Here is an 18,320-nt window from a genome sequence, read left to right as displayed (position 1 = left end):
ATACTTCCGTAAAACAATCCTCAGTAGCTACTATCTGAATGTTAGCAAAACAGCATAATATAACATGTATCTAGACGAATTTATGAAATCATTATGCTGCTTGTAAGAGAGTTGACCGAGACTCTGATTTTAGTTTCCGATGACTAGCATGAATGTCAATGATATGCATGCCTACTGTATACCTCTGGCTTGACAACAAATATCCCACTTATCAATATTGTGAATTATTTTGTTAGTTATTTATTAAGCTATATATTTCTAATCATCCATAGGTTATACACCTGCAACCATTGCTATTGCAAATATTATTTACCTTCTAATACTCGACTCGCAAAGACCGCATATTATTGTTTATTGTGTTTAAACTATCACATAGTATCTATATCTCATCACTCACGAACGGGGGGGGGGGGCAATGAAAATATAAATCGACTTGACATTTACGAGTATTTACTGTATTCTCCAAATGTGATTCATACAACAGAGTAACCCTAGCCCAAATATCCTGTTATAAAATATATAGTCCATGCGGTAATTAATGATGATTGAGAACTTAATTAACACCTTGTAAAGTGTTTATATCAACCGCGAGGAATTCAGATGTCGGACATCGTAAATAGCACCTGAGTGACTGACCACCGGAAATCACGATGACCACACGCCAATGGCATTACAATTCTAATCTTGTATTTGAACTGCCGGGTTGCTCTCAAATTAAGATCAATGTGTGACGATTCACTATAAAAACGCAGCGATTTTAATCATTAGAGACTGAGAGAGAGAGAGAGAGAGAGAGGGGGGGGGGGGGGAGAGAGAACACTGACATAACAGTTTGTTCTCGGAGTTCGTTATTCCGAAGACATGTTATTCCGAAGGTTCGTGATACAAAGAAGTTTCATTAATCTACAGATGAAATAAGCTTCGATAGTACGCACCTTCTTTTAGTTTTCGGATTAACGAACCGTTGGAATAACGAATCTTATTTTCATTTTCTGATGAACGAGCCTTTTGAATAACGATCATTAGTTCAATTTTGGACTAACGAACATTCATGATAACGAAACTTTGGAAAATACCACGATTGATATTCGTATTAACGAACGTGAACTGTAGCAAATTGCATCGTCACTCTGTGTTTGGTATTTTGATAACAACAATAAAGTGAGTTCGACTGCTTATGAGATATTTCAATATTGTCACGACAACCTGTACTTATAAGACCACAAACTATTTCTCTCCCTACATCAGATTGGTTTCCAGGCGTCGCCATGGCAAACTGCACCGTTGTAGAACCCTCCTCTGAGGAGCTCTTTGCATGTAAGTAGTGTTTGACTTGTTGAAAAGAGGGTCCCACTCCTCGACTGACTTAACATCGTAAACTGGATTCAAATAGCTATAAGTACATAGGGAAAATCATTAAAATACATCGTTGCAAGGTCCTCAAGAAATAATTCAGAAATTTGCACGGATATTATACAATTCATTGACAAGAATAAGTCCCATTTAATAGGGCAATTATTTTTAGAAGATGTAAATCGTATTGATACAGTTTCTTTTATCGACCTCTTGATAACAGCACTGCTTTACAACAGTTATTCTATCTATAACGTCACATAACCAATGTACTCCAGTAGTCAAGTACTTGGCATTCACTTAACATTCATTTAAGCTGTCAAACAAAAGTCTTTGCAGCCCTTCTCTTCACTGTTTTAAGGGAGAAATGATTACAATTCTCATGAATTCTCTAACATGAATACCTTATAACGGCATACAAAAATATCATGCCGCTCGAGCTTTCAAAAGCAGAAATAATGATAATCATCAACAGATCATGAAAATTAATGATAACAGCAACTGTGCTGCTAGGACATCGTGACGCCATTGTTTGAAGCCAGTTTTCTCATCTTCACTTTCTGACTTTTATTCATTTTATTTTATTCCTTGCGTTCCTAGATTATTCGAGTAATACGCCAGCAATCGTCCTGATCGTGTTTATGTCAATTTTCACGTTGTCCACGGTGCTGATGTACCTCGAGGCTGGCTACTACGTCAACAAGAAAGTGAACGACAGTCGAACGAGGGTCAGACTTCTGGTCATTCTCGGTATCTATCCAGTAAGTATGGTCAAATGGTCATCGTATTTTTATCAGTAGGCTCATATCCAGGGTCAATTGGTGATGAGCTATGAGAATAATTGCGTTTTTTAATCGAAGGAAGCATCCTTATTGACAACAGAGAACATTGATTTAAAATGCGAAGGTCCACATGAAAGTTGTTTATTAGTATGCTAGAGGCTCAAAACTCAAACGCTGATGTCCGTTAATTTTGGTATGTGGATACTACGTCACTTCACCCTAGTTTTCTTACGAGTGATATGGGTAAATCTGCGATTATCAGCCTATGTCACTTAATTATTTTTGTTTTTCCGTCACTTTCATATTTCTCATAAAAAAAGTCAGTGAAAGAGTCCAATATTCAATGTGTGTATACCTTATCGTGTATATATCTTGTAAAAATCAACAAAAATTGAATTTGCAAACTCATGTTTGTTGTCTTCAAGGTGTACTCAACGACTTCGTTGCTGGCGTTGTACATTCCCCGGGCCCACTTGATCACGTATCTCACAGCCACACTGTAAGTCATTAACTCTCAACAGCTTGGGGATGTTATAACCATGTGAACCGAAACAGTAGTATTTTGTAAATATGAATAGTAGCATGATTTTTATGCACATTATGATAACATAACAATATTTTGATAAAAAGTGATGAATTACACATTTTCACGATCCTATTCACTTGACCTCAGTTTTTGTGAATTACAAGTCCTTCTCGCTACAATATTTAATCATGATACTTTGTTCAGTTTCTAACATCCTGCGACTAATTTTCGAACCTTTAGGCGTAGAAAAAAAACCCACAATGGTAATAAATTACATCATAATTACCGAACAATAAAAGTATAGTCTCATTACATTGTGAAAACGACAAAGGCAATCAGTTGGACTTAGTCGTAGATTATAAAAGAGTTTAATAAAAATCATTGCAGGTATTTCTCCGTGGCGCTGTACCAGTTTCTAATGCTGATCGTTGGCTACTTTGGCGGGAGAGAGCAACTGCTGATCAAGCTAAAGGACACCAAGATACCGGTCGCCAGCCCGCCACTGCTCTGCTGCGTCCCGTGCTTGCCTCAGCCGGACATGAATGCGTAAGACAATGTTGTCATTGATTGTTCACATTGCAATTGAAGTCGTTTGCCAATTTTGAGAAGGGCGATGGGGGGTTTTGTTTTATCATTTTTTTCTTGTTTCCTGTACATTCTGAGTTAAATGACACTCTGAGAATCAGTGTTGCTGTGACTGAAAGGGTAAAAATAAATAGGGACACGAAGGTTCATATTCCAGGGGAGTTTTCAGACTAGAGAGAGGTAGGTTTGCTAGTGTTAAGTTTCTAGCGAAAAAACAACATCCGAAACGGCGGGGTACATAATGAGTGAGGCACTGCTTTTGCGGTAATATGCCAATTGGGTCTTACATGTATGCTCCCTCAGTGTGACATATCTTATTCAGCGTGTTAGGAGAAAAGCACAAAGCTCTTGTTGTTGTTGTTGTTGTTGTTGCTGCTGCTGCTGCTGTTGTTGTTGTTGTTGTTGTTGTTGTTATTGTTGTTATTGTTGTTGTTGCGACTGTTGCTGCTGCTGTTGTGGTGGTGGTGGTGACGGTGGTGGTGTTGCTTTAAATCCAGCTTGATAATGTGCCTATTTAATCACCCTGGTCAACTGAGACATTCTAAGTAGTGGATAAAACAACTTGCCAAGGAACATTGCGACAGGGCAGAATTATTCTAAGCCAGGATCGTCCTTGCTGAGAGTCTAGCAACGAATTAGGCAGGTGTGACGGTAGACCGATATCAAGTGATCAAGTTATCAAATTTTTCTTTGTCTCTGACAGTCGCAACCTTCTTAGGCTGAGACGTATTGTGTTGCAAGTGGCCTTCGTGCGACCGATTTGTAACTTCACCTCTCTTATTCTTTGGGCCAACGGAACCTACGTCCCTGGCTTGGTAAGTACCTTCACACTGGCACCACTCCCCCTCCCATTCTTACCCTTCCGCCAGCTGTAACTTAATAATTTCATTGATTGTCATAACCTGAACTTACAATATTCTCAAAAGCTCATTTTGTAGTTTGTATTATCATAAAACATGGACTCATCAAGAAACATCAAGAAACACGTCAACAGCATCAACCACTTCTTAAAAGGTCAAATCTCCCTAACTCTTTCTAAGTTGTTCCGTTGACTCAGAGAAACAAAGCATCGTTTTTTAACTTCCATTATCAACTCATTTTGGGACAATTATCATCATGTGATAACATTAATAACCTTTCGGTTGAGCTAGGAAACAAATGTACGATTAGATGTAGGTGGATTTGAAGGAATGAAAGCAGACAGTCTGTCATGATATTCGTATTATTTTGGCTTAATATCCTTTTCATCATAGTTCGCTGCGGACAGTGCGTACGTGTGGTTGACGGTCATCGCTCTGTGCTCCACGTTCGTCGCCCTCTACGGTGTAATCATCCTCATGCGTATCTCCAAGAAGCCGCTAGAGGGCTACAACGTTCAGTCCAAGTTTTTCATGGTACAGCTGGTCCTGGTGCTCATCACAGGCCAGCTTCTGATCATTGCTATCCCCGTGCTCACCGGCGCCGTCAGCTGCGAGTATCCGATGCCGGCGCTTACGAGGGGCTATTGTAAGTCTGATAACAAAATGTTTTGAGTTTCCTCTACTGGACCAAAATGACCCGTTTTTCTTATTATACAAACGAAACGAACGTTTCCTGGATTGCTGGAAATTTTGAAGATGCGTACAATTTCACTCAAATTCTTCGCACGACATGTTATTGTTTTGTTATTTTACAAATGTTTAAATGTTTTAATCACATCGATGCTTGTTCCCAGCAATGGCGCACTAATACAACATCTCTATTTCACAAACAATCAAACTGAATTGAACTGAATTGATCGAGAGGATGACAATCCTTTCTGTATCCAGGGCGGTGAGTTGGCTCAGTCAGTAGCGCGTCTGCCTCGCGATCCTAAGGGCCCGGGTTTGAACCCGAGTCTGGACTGAGCAATGTTGTGTGTAAGCACACCATCCCCTCTAGCAAGAGGCAAAACACTCTGTCCATCTGATAGGACATAAAATGGAGGTCCCGTGTATGAGAGAGTAACAATCATGCACGTAAAAAATCTCGCTTCATTCATTCATCGCAAAGAGCAGGGTGTTTAACCCCGTGAAGTGGTCCCACCTCACATCCAACTGGACCCCATGAAAGACCAGCTTAAGGTAGCTGAATATGGGCTACGCAGCCATCTTCTTAGATGGAAATAAACAAACAAATCCAGACGAAAGGTGAACATATTAATATAAATGACATGTGTCCTTCCTTCATCTTTGCCGTGACAGACATCAGCGATCTCCTGACCGTGGTCGAGATGGTGGTGTTCATGCTCTTCGCCCGGTTCTTCTTCCGGAAGCGGGTAGGCCGCACGCCTGCGGGTATGGATCACCCCGATCACCATCTTCACCCGAGCAAGCGAAACTCTGACGCCTTCGTGATGGGCACCGGTGAAAAGGAGTCCTACTCGAACCTCAGCAACGGTATCAAGGACCCCGAGTACGGCGTCAAGAATAAGGCGTACTTCGAGCACGACGTCAAGGACGTTGACGTGGTCGTAGTAACTAACAACAACAATAACAATAAAGTGTCGTACATCAACGAAGGGGCTGACGACGTCGAAGATTCTATGAAAGCAAACTCAGTAGATGAAACGTCTGTGGGTGAGACTAGTCTGGACGAAAAGCTGTGATTCATGCGAGATTGCCTTTGATATGAGTTTTTTCTTAACTACGTAATACTTGCAAACTGCGGAATAGATTCATCAGAAGCTGTTCCCTGAAAACCGCACATCTCTCTTGGACGGTGGGTTGATGAACTTGATGAACACATACGAAAACTTTCTTCTTGAAAGTTGACTCGAAACATTTCTCAAGGAAAACTTTCACGACTCCTCGAGTTTCTTTGTTGATGAGGCCCGAGATTCACTAGCTTGGTGATGCCCTGGATGTTATCACGATGAACCTTGCGATGACGCTCTGCTCCTCCCTTGACTCGAAAACAGTTAACTCGAAACATGATGTAATTCAAATCAGACATCAACTTTAGTGAAGTTTTCGGCATGGAATCATCGCAGGTGCTGGTTCGCATTCTTCTAGCGGACTTGAAAGTTCCCATACTAATGTAGATATTAAAAAAATAATAATAATTCTTTAACAATTCTGACGAAATTCTCCCAGAATGCTTGATTTAAGGTTTCGCTTGAATCGTGCCTGACCTATACGGAAAAGGGCGTCGTTAAGTTCCCTCTGATGCAAATGACGGCAAAATTATCACAGTACATGCATGGGGTGATCAGAACCCAACATGCTCCCCTAATTTATATTTGCAAGATAATCCGAGGCACAAAAATTTCTCCAAACAGGGAGTAAATGTCACTTTGTGAATAGCAATATGTTTTTCAAAAGAACTGTCCTCAGTTTCATAGAAAATCCAATTAAAAACCAAATGAATTCCGAGTATACCGTATTCATTATTGCAGGACTTAAATTGAGATTTGGGATATTTCCAATTCAACATAAACGAAATCCGGTGGCTTTTTTGATAGAATAAATAGACATTAAGTACGCACCAAACTGATTTTATTTATTACATTTTGCAAAAAGATTAAGAAATGTATTCACTTATTCCATGATAACGAAGTTGTCGATTCTACCCGCTTCTATTGTACAGTATTAGGAAATTGATACTTAACCATTATTGTTCATTGATTTTTTTTTTTCACGCATTCTAAGAAAAATGCTACTCGTAGACTAAGGAGGCTGTCTACATCCGTTAAATGTATACTATCGTATATTTTTACTCTTCTGTATGGACTTTATATTCCAGCAATCTACCGTATCATTATTACCGATTTCTGTATATTTGTTGTATCATTATTGTCTATTTTTGTAAATGTGTTGCACACTACATTACTGAAAACGAGAGAGAAAGAAGAATGTTTGTTACTGTTCAGCTAAGCATTGCAAACAGCTGTATTTAACAACCATAGCGTTATATCCCATGACAAACACATGGTAAAGAGACAGGTGAATTTATTTCAAAATAATGTCAAAATGCAAAAAGATGAAGAAACACGTACAGGCAGGCACTGTCGGTGAGTTTCGCTTTCAATGAATAGACAAAGTTTGCTTCTGTATGTCACTGACATACATTGGTATAATTACCAATAAATGTGCTTGCTGCATTGCATCTATTCTGTATGTAGGTACAACATGTAGGTTTGTATTATATATACATGTATAGAATATCTCATAACTGAACTGAATTATGACTTAAATGTCTCATGATGAGACCAAAGTCTTTCTCATCATTTTTCTTCCACTGTGAGACAAAGAAAATGTATATCACGCATTTTGTATCATTTTTAAAACATTTTTACTATTTCTTACTGTTCACGTAGGATTCGCATCTTTTTTTTTTTTTTTTTTTTTTTGGGGGGGGGGGGGTGGGGGTCAATTCAATTCAATTTAATTCAGTCTTGATAATAGATACTTGTGATCAACTGTACATTAACTATTTGGAAAAATCCCACGCAACACTGTGATTATAATTGTATACTATCCAAAGTTTTGTTGTAAATCTTTCACTATTTTCGGTAAACCATAATAAATGTTTTACAAGAAAATGTTGTTGTGGCTACGCTGATTTGTTTTCTACATTCACATTCACCAAACATTCGTGAGACTGTTACCGCTTCAAAGTTAAACAGCTATTTCATGAATATCCATGCGCGCTCTTAACGTCATCAACATTGCTTGATATTACTCGGGATATTTTTCAAGCGCAAACACGCTGCTACGCTGCAGTTTTCAGATTATTGTAAAAGAGTCCATGACTGCAATTACGACGCATTTGATCTCTTGATAAAGATAGTGACGATATATCCAACAGCGCCATCATGCGCCATGAGTGAAAAGGATGACCAAGTGTTATCGAAGGAGAAGTTGAAACTTGGTTTCTCCGCATATATCTCAGCTATCACACAAAATTTCATTCATTCTTTTTTTTTTTTTTTGCGTCCAAACATTATGTCAAGAAGAGTAAGGTTTTAAATGAAGACAAAGCATTCACATAACAATAACAAATCCTGCTTGGTATAACCAATTTCTACAAGTTATTTACATTATTGTTCGACAGGGAGTGGAATGCTGAAATCAGAAATAATAATGTAATTATATACATCATATATATATATATATATATATATATAATATATATATATATATATATATATATATATATATATATATATATACATATGTAAGTATATGCATATACATAATACATATACGCACATACAAACATTTATGTATAAAACTTATGTGCATATAATTTATTTACATATTCTAAAGCAGGCAATGATCAAACGTTCGAACAAGCAATTGCCACCGGAAGACCACTCATTATTTCATTCTTAATGAACCTGAAAAGAATGGTAACTTTTTAAAGAAAATGACTATCGAATCAAGTCGAGCACAGTTGACTTTGATGTTGCTTGAAATGAAATTTATAGTCAAAATTTACATCAAAACGTTTATATTGAAATGTAACTTATGGGTGCATGACATTATAAGAGATATACTGAATATGTATATAACATATAGGCCTATGTGTATGTGTGTGTGAGTGTGTGTGTGCCTGTCTGTCTGAAAGATTCCATGAATAGCTCTGCTGTGTCCACTGTCTCGTTGAGTACTTCATGAGATTTAAATGATAACGTACATGTAAATGCATACATTCTTAGTTGGTTACAGATATCATAACAGTAAATATCACTTACATTGTCTTGTAAAAGTCAAGGAACGTCTTTTTTCTTTCGTTTGTAAAGGGGGGTTCTCTACCGCTAAAAGTTGGTTAAAAAGAAGGAATAAAATTTTCAAGTACTGTAGTGAAAATGTCAAAAGTAAGGAAGTTATGATATTGTGAACTTTTGCTAATTTTTTACGTAACATTCCTTGAACAGTTGAAATGAATATGCAAATAAGCAATCTAATGATGTCATCACCTCACATTTGTCAATTTGTACGAAAATGACGAAAAATATAGATTCTTCTGCTGTAGAAGTGTAAAAGACGATGTAACTTATTATGTCACTCCTGGTTGAATAATATCAAAGCAATGATTGGTCGAGTACTATTTGAGACTATTTAGAGCTTGAATAATTGCGTTTTAATGAAAAAAAAACTGAGAATGTTAAGATTTTATGTACAAACTATATGGCAAGTTGTAAGGCGATGTAATCAACTCTTTGCATATTCATATCGTCTGTTCAAGATCTGTTTGGTAAAAATTGTTAACTTTACAATTTCATAATCGCTAATTTTTATCTGATTTTGATCAAATGTTTACTGTTGCGCTTGCAAAATCTTACTCTCTCTTTTCAGACTAACATTTTTCTGTAATTGGAATTGTATGTTTTTGTATAATCTTTTCATTTTTTTGAGCGCATAGGGACATTATCGCTTTGTGTTATGCGCTATATAAGCACTGTCAATTATTATTGTTATTATTATTATTATTATTATTATTATTATTATCATAATAATAATAATAATAATAATAATAATAATAATAATAATAATTATTATTATTATTATTATTATTATTATTATTATTATTATTATTATTATTATTATTATTATTATCATCATCATTATTATTATTTGAATGGTATGGTATAGTTCTCTAATGATAATAGGTGGGGAAAGAAAAACCCGAAGACTATAGATTGGGATTGGGGGGGGGGGAGTATATCGGAGAGGGAAGAAAGGTTGGTTTAATCAACATAACTCATCCTTGTCTTATCTCTGAGAGGACAAGAACTTATGTCTTGATACGCAGTCATATTGGAGCTCAATTAGTGGCTTACAGTGTCAATATATGTTCTGCAGCCGATATATACGTGCTAGTCTGTCAACAAAGCAATTGTTACCGAATAAGACAGTATGTATTAGATTGGCTTGTTCTAATCCTGGGAGTCTTTGTCATTAGGCGTGTGCTATCAGTACTTAACGACGGTTATATGATGTTGGCAAACATCGTCACGCGATATAAGGCTAGCATAAAATATAGCGCCATCGTGACTAAGTTTGGTTCCTTATACGGGTGCTCTAGTGACGATTAAATGTACAAAGACTATCGATTTCAGTTCATTGAGGCAACTTCAATCTATTGTCATTTCTCAAGTGCTTTTTTTTTTTATTCTGTTGGCTTTTGTGTTGTTGCTTATCCTTTTCTGTTCAGTGTATGGTGAAATGAGATTGATGAATTCCCTCGGTGTAAGTCTATGTCAGCCGATGAAATGCGTAAGGTCAAAGTGTAAATCACATCACATTACCTTCAAAGAATCATGATATTTCAGTGCTGTATTTCAATCAAAATAACTTTTGAGAATGGGTAAAAACAGGAATGATAAAATTCACGCAACACAGCCATTTTGTTTGCATATATATATATATATATATATATATATTATATATATATATACATATATATATATATATATATATATATATATGTATATATATATATATACATATTAGATTTGAGGCGGACGTTACACTCGATCTTGTTCTACCTTTTAACCGAGCTTTCGGCTTGTCATTAGGACTTCATCAGGATTTACCGACATGTTAGAACGCACATTTCAATAATATTGTCTAAATGGCATATTATTATGCTACATAATGCCTATACACAGTACATTACTCGAGGGTAGGGCCTAGGCCTATATCACTATTACTGTGTTTTATTCAAAACCTGATATACATACGTTACGGTTTGAGTTTTGTTTTGTTTTGTTTTAGATGTTCAACTCCTCCAAAACGGCTGAAAATATACAGAGGTATACACCAAATACTTTATTCTTTGTGGGTAAATAGGGCTAGAGTTACGGATTTCTGCATAATATTACGCTTTTTTTGTCTTCATACTGATATCATGAGCTATACAAAATTACAATACTATTGTCGCTATTGTAAGTGTTACTTTTTTAACTTTACAGTGATATACACAGCAACTAATCTGTTTTGAAAACATGATGACAATCAATACAAAATTAATTCAAAACCTAAAGGTATCAATAATTGATGGACAGATAACTTTCCATTTTCTCCTTTCCTATCTATCTATCTCTCAACCCTTTGACCTTTGACAAAGATACAAGAAACATGCAATCACATGCACACCTCATCCGCACACGATAATACACACACGCATACTCAAGAAGCAGAAAAAGTATCAAATATGAACTACACATGTAACCATGCTAACCATGTTCATGTTGAGGGAGGTTATAACGTTTCTTTTTTTCAGTTTGTGTCGGGGATACAGAACTTTTCTTTCTCTCCCAAGACGCCCAAGCAGGCGAAGTGGAGGCCCGAGGAGTGGGGGAGGGAGGGGGAGACGGGGTGAGAGTGAGGGTCCTGAACCCATTTCGGTTATTTTATCTGAAGGGGTCACAGTGTTGAAGGAATATAGGTGGTACTGAAGCCGGACCATGTTTGCACGGGGAATGCTGGTTTCTAGAGGGGGACTGTGTTTACACTGAAAAGGTAAACATTTCAACTATTCCCAGTCATAATTTATGCGAACCTTCACACGGTGGAAGGTTAAAGAGAAAGAAAGAGAGAGAGAGAGAAGGAGAGAGGGGGAGAGAATAGCAGAGTAAAAAAAAAAGAAAAAAGTTGTGGTTAAAAGCAGTTTTATGACCTCAGTAGGGTTATGCTGTACAGCGCCGCCAACTATAGAATGAACTTTGCTTTTGTGTGCAATGGACAATAAAACACGAAGGACTTTGAAAGGAAATGGATTTCACAGACACATCGTGACAGATTCCTTAAGCAAAGCATGAGCAACAAGTTTTATATCAGATAGCCGGTATGTATGACAAACTGCATTAGTATGCTCGTGCGAGTGGCAGTATTCTCTGCGAACAACGCGAGGTAAACCAAGGAGATTCAAACAAAGTTGGAGCTACTTTGAGCAGTATCATCAGCTGATTGATTTCACGCTTTAAAAAAATAAAAATAACTAAATAAAAGCTGCGCTGATTGAAGTGGAACAACCTCGATGAAACAGCATTTGTATTGTTCTTTTGAAACTGTAGTACTCGAGCGAGGTAGACAATCTGGGAGGATGAATAAAGAAGCCGTGATTGGTGGATAACGATCCACAGAGGTATGGTAATTGGATGCTGGGTGCAATTAGACAGTCCCGAAGTACTGAACTTTCGCCCAGTGCCCTTCGACCCAGGAACATATGCATATGCATGAGATAACAACGCCGTATTTGGACCAGCAGCGATGACCCACGGTCTGCTTAATTACTGTTACGCGAGTGTGGTTGGTGGCGAGTCCACGAGCAGCTGGCCAGTCACGAGTCTCCGATATCACCATCCCCTCCTCTTGAAGAAACCTAGCTAAAGTTGATTCATCTTTTGTTCTTTTTTTTAATGACTTCATCTACTCTTTCTGTGATTTGGTGTTTTACTACCTGCAATGTGTCGCCTCATAAGACGCACGGGTGGAGATCGCTAATAGAGATGCGTTCTTCCAGCGCGATATTGAGTTGATGTTTGTTAATCCGAATCGCACACTTATTTAAAGTGGTGGGGAAACTGGACCGGATAGACCGCGACTGCTTTCCCTGCTTGCAAGCAGCGTACACCGGCTGCGGAGAACGCGGTGTGCAGGCTCTACACCGACACCACAGAGACATTGTACCGGTGAACTCCCCCGATTCGACCTAGGCAAAATGTGCTTGCGGTCGCCGTGAGCATCTGGAAAAAAATAGATTCAAGTTGTGTCATTATCAAATACAACAGGAACACGCAGACTTGTATACAGCCGATCGTTCACCGTGTTGTTCTGGTCAGAACTCACAAACCCTCGAGGAAATTGCCCGACTTGTATCGGTTGCAGCAGAGGAAACGCTGCCGTCCAGAAGGCGGGAGAGCAGTCGTTTACTTCTCTCTGATTCACTCTACAGGTGGTTGGTAAGTAACGCCATGATCCAGTTGACACGCAACCACGAAAGATCAACGTTTGCTTGCTGTGAATATATTTGCTTGTGTTTTGTGTTGTTGTTGTTGTTGCTGTGCGGTTTTATGTTCTTTCGAAACTGAAATAGATCATAATCATTTAAAGGCGACCATAATGTATTACGAGCATTATATATGTGAACCATTTTAGAAAATTCGGTTAAGGAAAAGGATGAAATGACTCATACCTGCATAATTTGCTGTCTTTTTGAAATGTTCAAGTATTACATGGTCAGATGTCGGAGCAAATTCATCTTTATGATCGCCGGTCTATACTTTTATTTTCTTTCTTTGTTATTATACCATGTCTTGCTCGGCAATCCATTTCTTTCATAAGTTTCGTTTGTTGTTTGGTTTTCAAACATCGATAAGCATGGATGCTTGAGCAAGCGATTTCACAAGAAATTAAGAAAACATTACTTCAAAATATTCGTTAGAGTAATGATGCTACCATTTTTATGATGGTCATTGCTCTCTCAATCTTTCTACCAATGTTTCACTTTCTCTCTTTCTTTCCCGTTTCCATTCCATCTGTCTATCAATCTCTAGATAACTCTCTTTAGCTGAGTTTACTCTCAACTTCTCCAATTCCATTTCTCTCTCATACTCTAACATTAAAGGAGACAAAAATGGTAGATGCGTTGGTCAAAGTGATAAAATCTTCCGAGAACATTCGCCCTCGTGAATTTGAATTTGAATTTGAATTTGAATTTGAAGAAGAAGAAGAAGAAGAAGAAGAAGAAGAAGAAGAAGAAGACGAAGAGGAAGAGGAGGAGGAGGAGGAAGAGGAGGAGGAGGAGGAGAAAGAAGAAGAAGAAGAAGAAGAAGAAGAAGTCATGACTGCGCGCAATAATGTACGCCATGGTGACACATGACTGAGACACAGATTAACGAGAGTGACGACGTTGCCGCATCTCTCGCTGTGTTTGCATGATACCGCATCGTATCTCAAGACGACGTCTCCCCAGGTTTGATGCGCGGAGGACAGGCAAGATCGGCGATTGGATGATGATGGAGTTGTGTTTGCCCTCAAACAATCCTGCGTTTCTTTTATAGCCGTTTCTTTTCTCCGCTGTTGACACCCAGTCTTAGTCACGTCTCGTATAATGAGCGAAGAATGTCGCGCTTTTGTGTTACGCTCAAACACAGCTTGTCGGCGTCTCGTGTTAGTGATTTCTTGAGAAAGAAAGAAAAAAATAACACACATAGAAATCACCCTGGTAAGAGAGGGATAAATGACGTACCGAGGGCGAGAAGAGGTTCGGTTACAGAGAGCTGAAATTGAAACCATCAAAAACTGCTAAATTCGAATGTGAAGAAAGCAGTGAGTTCTACTTTTGAAATACTGTATACTTTATGCAACTGTCATGGATTTTTCGTGTGTTTTTTCATAATTAAAAAAAAAATGAAAGTACGGTAACATCGAATTTTTGCCCCGCATTTAAAGAGGTTTTTGGCGTTGCCTTTGTGCATTACATTTTGTTTCAAAGTTTCAGTCACTGAAGACGACATACGGAACCCAAATGCCAAATTCATATGGGTCTTCAAAAGGAAGCATCGATCTCCCAATATTGGCAGTATTTCGAATTGAATATAAAACTAAATATAATCAAACCTTCGACAACCAAACACATATCATAATAATTATAATATGTTGCGACTACACTGAGAGTTGATATGTCTTTTAAGAAAGACAATTAAAAAAAGACAACCAGAGAACAAAATGATTATCTTATATAATCTGTCACATCGACATGCTACTTTTTAGCCTAAATGTGGACCAACTACTGCGTGCGATTTAGATGAATTTCTGTGAAAGTGGTATCAACGCGGTTCCTGCTCGACCCATCATATTCCAAACCATAAATGCATCCGTGCAGTTTGTTTACACCACGATGTGATGGATGATGTGTGATTTGCTTGTCTCTATGCCAACTAATTTTCGTGTGAGACATTCCAGATACCGTTGAAGGCAACTATACATTTTAGTCGTGAAAGTCACTTTTCACATTTTTTTTCTCCATCGCAGCTGTGATAAATCGTAACGAGGGGGGAAAACGGCATAAGAAGTTCGATTTAAAGGCGTCTAAGCTGTTTACGAGCTCATCGAAGATCTGTTGATTCCGTCATGGACACATATTACTTTTTCTCTCCTTTTGTTGGTTTACTAGTAATAGCATTTATTAGAGAGTTTATTTTTGCATAATTGTTAGTGAGAAATTAATTGAATTGGGGAACCTGCCATCCATCCACCACTGAAAATTAGACTTAGAATTCTGAATGAGTAATTATAATTGGAAACTTCTACACCAAATATTTTGATTGAAGTCTAAATCGGTTAATATCTTCCACGAGAATCGCTTTTTTTGTTTAGATAATGATAAAGCAACGAAATGAAAAACATATGCAAAATTATAGACCTTGAATACAAGCTACCAATTTTTCACATTGCTCACAGCATATCCCATATCAGGTGAGCTAGCTCTCATTCCAACCCCCTGTCGGAAGACAGACCTCCCCCCCCCCCCTTCATCTCAGGTAAGCTGTCATTATACAGTACCTTAGGAGAGATTTGTGTGTATCATTGTGGTGTGTGTGTGTGTGTGTGTACCTGTACAAAACGGGATCTCAGAACTCATTAAAAACCCCCAAAATATTAGAATATAATGTGACATAATTGTTTGATTTTTTTTCATTGATTTTCAAGATATCTTATAACTCCATTTCAACATTTCCCATGAGTCTGCGTGAAGAGAAAGAGTGAAAAAAAACAGGAAATGCTTTTGAAAAGAAATCTCCGAGTGAAAAGGTGACATACACCCTCTTTTTTTCTCAGGCCGGATTTCGTCGCGCGAATAATACACCTTTATCGGAACACGCCTGCAGGTGCTCTCCTCCGACTCGGAGTGGGGGCGGGGGGAGGGGGGGGGGGGGATCGGAGGGAGGGGGGGGGGGGGCAATCACCGGGGCGGTGGCTGAAGCTATCTCATGGTTAAATGACATCCTTTTCCTACCATCAAACCATCACAGCATCCCATTATAGTGTAACATATTGAAACTGCCGATATTTATGATACTGCAGATTATCACAATAATCAAAGTGAATTTATTTGGCATGGAACGATACGACAAGGCGTGACCCCAAGTGACCTTTTGACTTCTCTTGGGCAGAAAGGAGTTAAACAGACCCGTGTCATGTTCATTTCTCTCAGACACGCATACCAGCACAATCTGATGTTTGCCGGTGGCTGTTTTGGAAATTGGGCACCGTCATCAGATACTCGCGTTCCGTTCGTGTCCCAGTGAACTGTATTTCTCTCGTCAACGTCTTGATAAAAATTGACGAGGGAACCAGATTTTGGGGGATCATTAGCGGAGAGGGACAGGCCCAACCAAATCTGGCATTCCTGTCAAACGAAGAATTGAAAAGATTGATATTCATAATACCTCTACCGACCCTGTCCATCAAGCCTTCCACCACCCTCCACCATACCCCATTACATTTCCCTAATGAAACAAAAAGAAAGAAAATGGACGAGAAAAGAAAAAAACCCGAACAAGGGAAAGAACGATTCCTGTTAAGAAATTGGGCCGGATGCATAAAACTAGCAATTGCTTGTAAGCGATTGCTTCAAATACAAGCACAAGCTCGTCGAGTAAAAGATCTAGTTCAAGCAATGTATTACTCAAATCTATATGCATAATCTTTTGCCTATGCTTATGTATACCTTTTGCTTGTCGTGCACAAGCAAATGCTTACGGTTTCCACAAAAGGAACTGACAGCAAGTATTTGAAAGGGCGTGTGTGTGTGTGTGTGTGTGTGTGTGTGTGTGTGCGGAAACATTTCCTGACAAGAGCTAAGAAATGACACTCATGATGCACACACACAGATGCATACACGGGCTCATTGACATTAATTTAGGCATGTATGATCAGCATTGCATAATACAAAGGTACTATTATGCACCTCGGTTCAGGCTCAGTGAAGTGCATTGAGCTGATAAATGGCATTCAGTTCAACGCTATTCAGTTTACTGATTTTGATTTTTTTTTTCAAATAAAGCCAGTATTTCACATACAAGGGTTAAATGACGAGGAACCACTGAAAAGCCAGAGGCTTAGGCCTGCTAATCCCCTTACAAAGATACATAAAATTCAAGATGATCATCCCTTTATATAACATTGTTCCTCAAGAAAGCTTAGACGTGAGGGATACACATTTCTCTTATCTACTTTATTTAGTTTCCTTTCGTCCATTTCCGTATAAAACACAGTAATCGCAGTCTTGAGTCATAATGCAAACATCACATTGGGGCACCAAAACAGCCAAACGGGCGTACAACGTAAAGTGCAAACACAAATTCGTGTCCAAATAACACAGAAAATTATCAGTAAAAATTTGTGATCGAGTCAGCTTATAGAGAGTTTTATGACCCTGTCAGCCTGTGACGTTATAGTTCATCAAACTTTTACTTGTTGCTAATACTGATACAGTGTATCACTAAACTGTGTTGACTTTCATGCTCATTGAGGTAACTCTTGAAACACTCCCCTTTATTAACTTAATCCAGCCTAAAATTACACCTCTAGACAGAATAGAACTGTATTAGCCAATAGAAGCCCATTGGAATAGGAAACAGAAGGGAGTGTGGGATTGTACGTGAGCTGAACGAGCTTGAATGTCTGTATTTGGAAACCCCGAATATGAGGGTGTGCGTTAGAGGGAGGAAGAGAGGGAGATGGGGGGGGGGGGGGGCTGCGAGGGAGGGATAAGGAAAATCTGTGTTTTAATAATGTGTGTGCGTGTTGTGTGCTTATAGAGAGGGGATGGGCTTTTAGGTTGCATGATGACAGCAAAAACAAGGGAAAACGCATTTGTATATGAATATATAAAATGATGCGATTCAAAATTTTATTTAGTTTTAGGAAAAAGGCCTCACAAAATTAACTTCATCAAGCAAATGTCAAGAGGTGAATATATTGCTTAAGATGGCACAACTATCTACAAGTATTTCTGGTCTATATTGGTAATATGTATCTTTAAATTTTAGTTATGCTGCCTCCACGTGTAATAGTGGGTTCTCATGCCAGCATTTG

At 38.3% G+C, this 18,320-nt stretch overlaps 1 protein-coding gene across 1 annotated transcript; it reads left to right on the top strand.

Annotated features, from left to right (window-relative positions):
- Positions 1–1,157: 1,157 nt before the first annotated feature.
- Positions 1,158–5,872, top strand: LOC139736188 (organic solute transporter subunit alpha-like). Its single transcript, XM_071646922.1, has 7 exons — positions 1,158–1,317; positions 1,954–2,114; positions 2,561–2,634; positions 3,049–3,207; positions 3,950–4,061; positions 4,500–4,752; positions 5,469–5,872. The coding sequence occupies exons 1-7, from the start codon at positions 1,269–1,271 to the stop codon at positions 5,870–5,872; spliced, it is 1,212 nt and encodes a 403-aa protein (XP_071503023.1). The 5' UTR covers positions 1,158–1,268.
- The last annotated feature ends 12,448 nt before the right edge of the window (positions 5,873–18,320 follow it).

This window comes from Diadema antillarum, unplaced genomic scaffold (genome assembly GCF_040938485.1).
Source record: "Diadema antillarum isolate AM-2024a unplaced genomic scaffold, OU_Dant_1.0 seq00000633_RagTag, whole genome shotgun sequence".
NCBI classification, from domain to species: domain Eukaryota; kingdom Metazoa; phylum Echinodermata; class Echinoidea; order Diadematoida; family Diadematidae; genus Diadema; species Diadema antillarum.
The sequence above is the reverse complement of the archived record's forward strand: the minus strand, read 5'-3'. Positions and strand labels throughout refer to the sequence as shown.

What these genes read in the sequence shown, in the direction of transcription:
- LOC139736188 (XM_071646922.1), top strand. Translation starts at nt 1,269, where the DNA reads ATGGCAAACTGCACCGTTGTAGAACCCTCCTCTGAGGAGCTCTTTGCA. An exon ending in GAACCTACGTCCCTGGCTTG is followed by an intron (nt 4,062 to 4,499) that starts GTAAGTACCTTC and finishes TTTTCATCATAG; the next exon opens with TTCGCTGCGGACAGTGCGTA. An exon ending in GGCGCTTACGAGGGGCTATT is followed by an intron (nt 4,753 to 5,468) that starts GTAAGTCTGATA and finishes TTGCCGTGACAG; the next exon opens with ACATCAGCGATCTCCTGACC.